This window comes from Halyomorpha halys, unplaced genomic scaffold, assembly GCF_000696795.3.
Source record: "Halyomorpha halys isolate HHAL.00 unplaced genomic scaffold, Hhal_1.1 Scaffold697.1, whole genome shotgun sequence".
In the NCBI taxonomy this organism is placed as follows: Eukaryota; Metazoa; Arthropoda; class Insecta; order Hemiptera; family Pentatomidae; genus Halyomorpha; species Halyomorpha halys.
This window is the reverse complement of record NW_027108775.1, coordinates 241,633-245,403: the sequence shown is the minus strand read 5'-3', so window position 1 is coordinate 245,403 and position 3,771 is coordinate 241,633. Positions and strand designations below refer to the sequence as shown.

The window sequence follows — 3,771 nt, the reverse complement described above, 5'->3', positions numbered from 1 at the left end:
AACTTAAAAATGTTCTCCTGTTTATAAATACACTGTTCACAAAATTTAATTGCTGGCTTCAAAAGACTGCCGAGATGAGAAGGTAACAAAGGCAGAGCGACTTGAACACTGTTCTGCATTAGCGGCCATGACACCTGAGACTCGATAATAGAATGTTAAAATTTACTTTAATAATAAAAAATGTTACCATTTAATGATAAAATTTCTAATGAAAATTGTGTAATCTAAGAAAATGATGGTTACTTTATAGCCACTTTTTATGTGAGTTAATTGATGTAATAAAGTAATTAATTGTTAAATTGTTAAATGCCTTATTAATTTCAGATCATTATGATGATATAATTCCAAAATTCCTGCAATTAGAAGAAGGTGATATTTCAAAAGTGGCGACATTGTTCGATTATTCATCTACCAAGAATTGCCAAAAGGAAGTTGTTGATTATCTACCAGAATTAGGTAAACAATTTTTATTTTCATCAATTAGTTTTCTTCGATCTGCCAATGTTTATTTGTTGTCAGCTATCTTTGTAATAAAAAACTTACAATTAATTAAACTAATAGCAGTTTGTTAGTTGGTGAATTATAACTCTGCATTATAGATCTGATAAAATTTCTGATTTCATTTAATGTCTTAGCTGTATAATATGAAAATTGTTGAAACTCTTCAAAAAATAGACTCACAAGAATGAATGCCAGGTCACAATATAAAATGCTTCAAATTTCAATTTACTTCTATGCTACAAAATTTTATTATTCATATCATCTTTATAGCACACTTCTTGTAAAACGTTCAATATTTCTGGTACACCACTCATTCTCAAGACTTGAAATGAATTGGCTTAATTATGTCAATGCATTACTTCATCAACAATCATAGGATCTCATTGAATAATTTCAGCCATTGAACTTGAAAATTGGTTGAACCATTTGTTTAAAAATTGGTTTCATTCCTGCAAATGAACAGGTTATGAGACACATCTAAAAGGGCCTCTACATGTTGGCCAAGCCATGGCGAACTCAGACATGTGCGAGCATGTGGATGGGTGGCTTGTACGAGTTGGCCTATGCTCGTTGCCGATCCGTCGAGAGTCGGTTTTTTGGACACAGATCAAAGGGGTTCGTGAGAGCGCTCATGTAGCATCTCCACCATTGTTCTTTGTCTAGTTGCAACTGAGAGCTGTTAGGAGGTTAAAGGTGTTTGTTGGTACTTTTTATAAATTTTATATTTAATCTTATTTATTTATATTTAATATCCTTTCATTTTCTTTTTTTGTAATAAAGATAATATAATCACAGTGCAATGGCTGAAACCATTTGTACGTCCTCCATGCTTGCCTCTCTGAATAACACTGACATGTGGATGGTCCGTTCTTTGTTTACCGAGCATTTGTGCAAGCCTCTGATTTGTGGCGAGCGGCCAACATGTGGATCCGTCTTAAACAAAATACCCTCCTTTTGACTCTGCCATTGTTGGGTATAAGGCCGCATGCTTCATGGGACCAAGTAGTTTTCAACCTAAATAATGTGACATATCCCAAGGTATATTGCTTATCATCACATTAGAGCATTCATCTTTATTAACTCCACATTCCCACTTTTGTAACTTTCCCCGTTTCTCAAAGGGGAGGTCAATTACTATTTGATCAAGAATTTTTTGGACTACTTCCTTTTTATTAATAATTAAAGTAAGGCCCTTACCTTGTGGGAGAGACAGTGATAGACAGTCAACAAATACCAAATTTTTGGTTATTCATAGAAAATATAGTATCCAATCAAACCTATTTTAAGATGTTAAAAACACTGTTTTTGTTGGTAGAATGATAGCTTCTCTGGTCGCGATTATTTCATTTGTTTTTAAAAAATTGAATATTGTTCGAACAGTTTTTGCCTCTATAGTGATATTCCTTTTTAACTTGATGTCTTTCCTATGTCAGTGCCTCAATTGGTTTATTTTACTAGAATATTTAACTATTGTAATAATTTTTATTTATTAAAAATTAAATAAAAACGAATTTGAATCGTTTTTAAACTTTTTTCAAATATGAAAGAATAACTTGGGTTCAAATTAAAAACACTAATATCAAATGGATAATAGAATTATATTTAAACTTTTATAATATAAAAAGAAAGACTCTTAATCTCAGGGCGTGTTGTTACTAGACAATCAGAACAGGCATTTACAATAATTTCAATTAATTAAATTTAAATCTGTTTTACAAATATATTCTAATTTAGTTATAACAAAACTAACCAAGCTCTATATGCTAACGATCTTCTTTTGTTGATTTCTGGTGTCTTCTTTGTTCTTCATCTTATTGTTCTGTCCTAGCATCAAATATGGCTTCCTTCTTGACAGAAATTGTTGACCCCTTCATACTAAGAGACCATCTCTTCTTAGCCCCACAAACAGAACTACCCTCCCCTCCAAAACAAAACCTGCCTTGAGGTTACATGTAAACATCCATTGTCCCACAACAGTTAGGGATTTTTTCAAATGATTTACTTTCTGAATATTATTCATTAGCATTATTTCTTGATTTCTATTTTTCCTTTAATTTCCTATATTTTCAATTATGAGGGGATGAGTTAAAATAGTTTTTATGATATCTGAGTCTGCTTAATGTGGCCTTGATTCTACGTACCGCCATCTTGGCTTTGTTTGGAATCACGAAGTTATTATAAACAATGAAACTTGGTTAGCTTGCTTTTTGGATAAACAAAACAAATGAACAATCTTAAAATGATACTTAAAAGAAAACATATTAAAAACCCTTTATACATCAAAATATACTATTTACTACAAAAGGAGCATATTACACTATATTTTTAATTCCTTTTGCTAACATCTCCTATTTGTTTTAGATTTTGAAAAGACCTTTTATGACTGTGTAAATGAAGATTTGTGTGATGTTATAAAAGGAATTGATTCAACAAGTTTGTTATTTGATGATTTGAACTATTTTTAGTTACAAGAATAAATGTTGACTAAAGATGTCTGTAATAAATGTAATTTGTACCTTGTATATATATTTTTCAACTAATTGATTGTGGTGAAATAATATTACATTTACAAAAAGGCATATGGGTTTGCAGTACATTTGTAATTTCATTTCTAAAATAAATTTATTTTTATTCTGAAAAATGCAATGGCTTGTAATATTAACTTTAATCAATATGATTTGTAGTAAAGAAAATCCACAATTTAAATGGTATTATGTTTCTCTGTTATTTATTTACAATAATTTCCACATGTAAATATTAATTGTTAAATTTTTGATTTTTCGGTTTTAAATCTTGTTACTCATTTTGAAAAAGTGACAATGTTTTATTTAAATATTTTTAATAATTAAACACATTTAAAAAATATGACATATTTTGTTATGTATAGCATACTATAAGAAAACATGGAAATTTGTGTCTAATATAGAAAGTAAACAGATATTTAAGATTTTCTAGAAATATCTGATAAATCTCTTATTATTCTGTAATTAATTTGTGAGAGCTAATTAATACATTTTATACTAGCCCATTATTCTTAGAGAACTGATTCTGCCCTTTCAGGATTAATATCTATGAAATAAATCTCAACCACCTGAATCTTGAATAACTTGCTAGCTTGTCAATGTACAATTTTCCTACCTCCTAAATGTTATTTACAATATAAATTCAATATATGTAAGACTTATATATATTAAATATAGATATAAAGATATATAGATGAAACAAAAAAAGAAAAAAGGTAGTGGAATGATACTCTGAATGAGAAAACAA

The 3,771-nt window shown here is 29.4% G+C and overlaps 1 protein-coding gene across 1 annotated transcript in view; it reads left to right on the top strand.

Annotated features, from left to right (window-relative positions):
* The window catches only part of LOC106685465 (uncharacterized), a 10,915-nt gene extending 7,318 nt beyond the window's left edge, over window positions 1-3,597 (top strand). Inside the window, exons 3-4 of the mRNA XM_014428152.2 lie at window positions 325-456; window positions 2,863-3,597. Of these exons, the coding sequence (XP_014283638.1) occupies window positions 325-456; window positions 2,863-2,966 (236 nt within the window). The 3' untranslated portion in view covers window positions 2,967-3,597. The remainder of the gene's footprint in view (window positions 1-324; window positions 457-2,862) is intronic.
* Window positions 3,598-3,771: the final 174 nt, after the last annotated feature.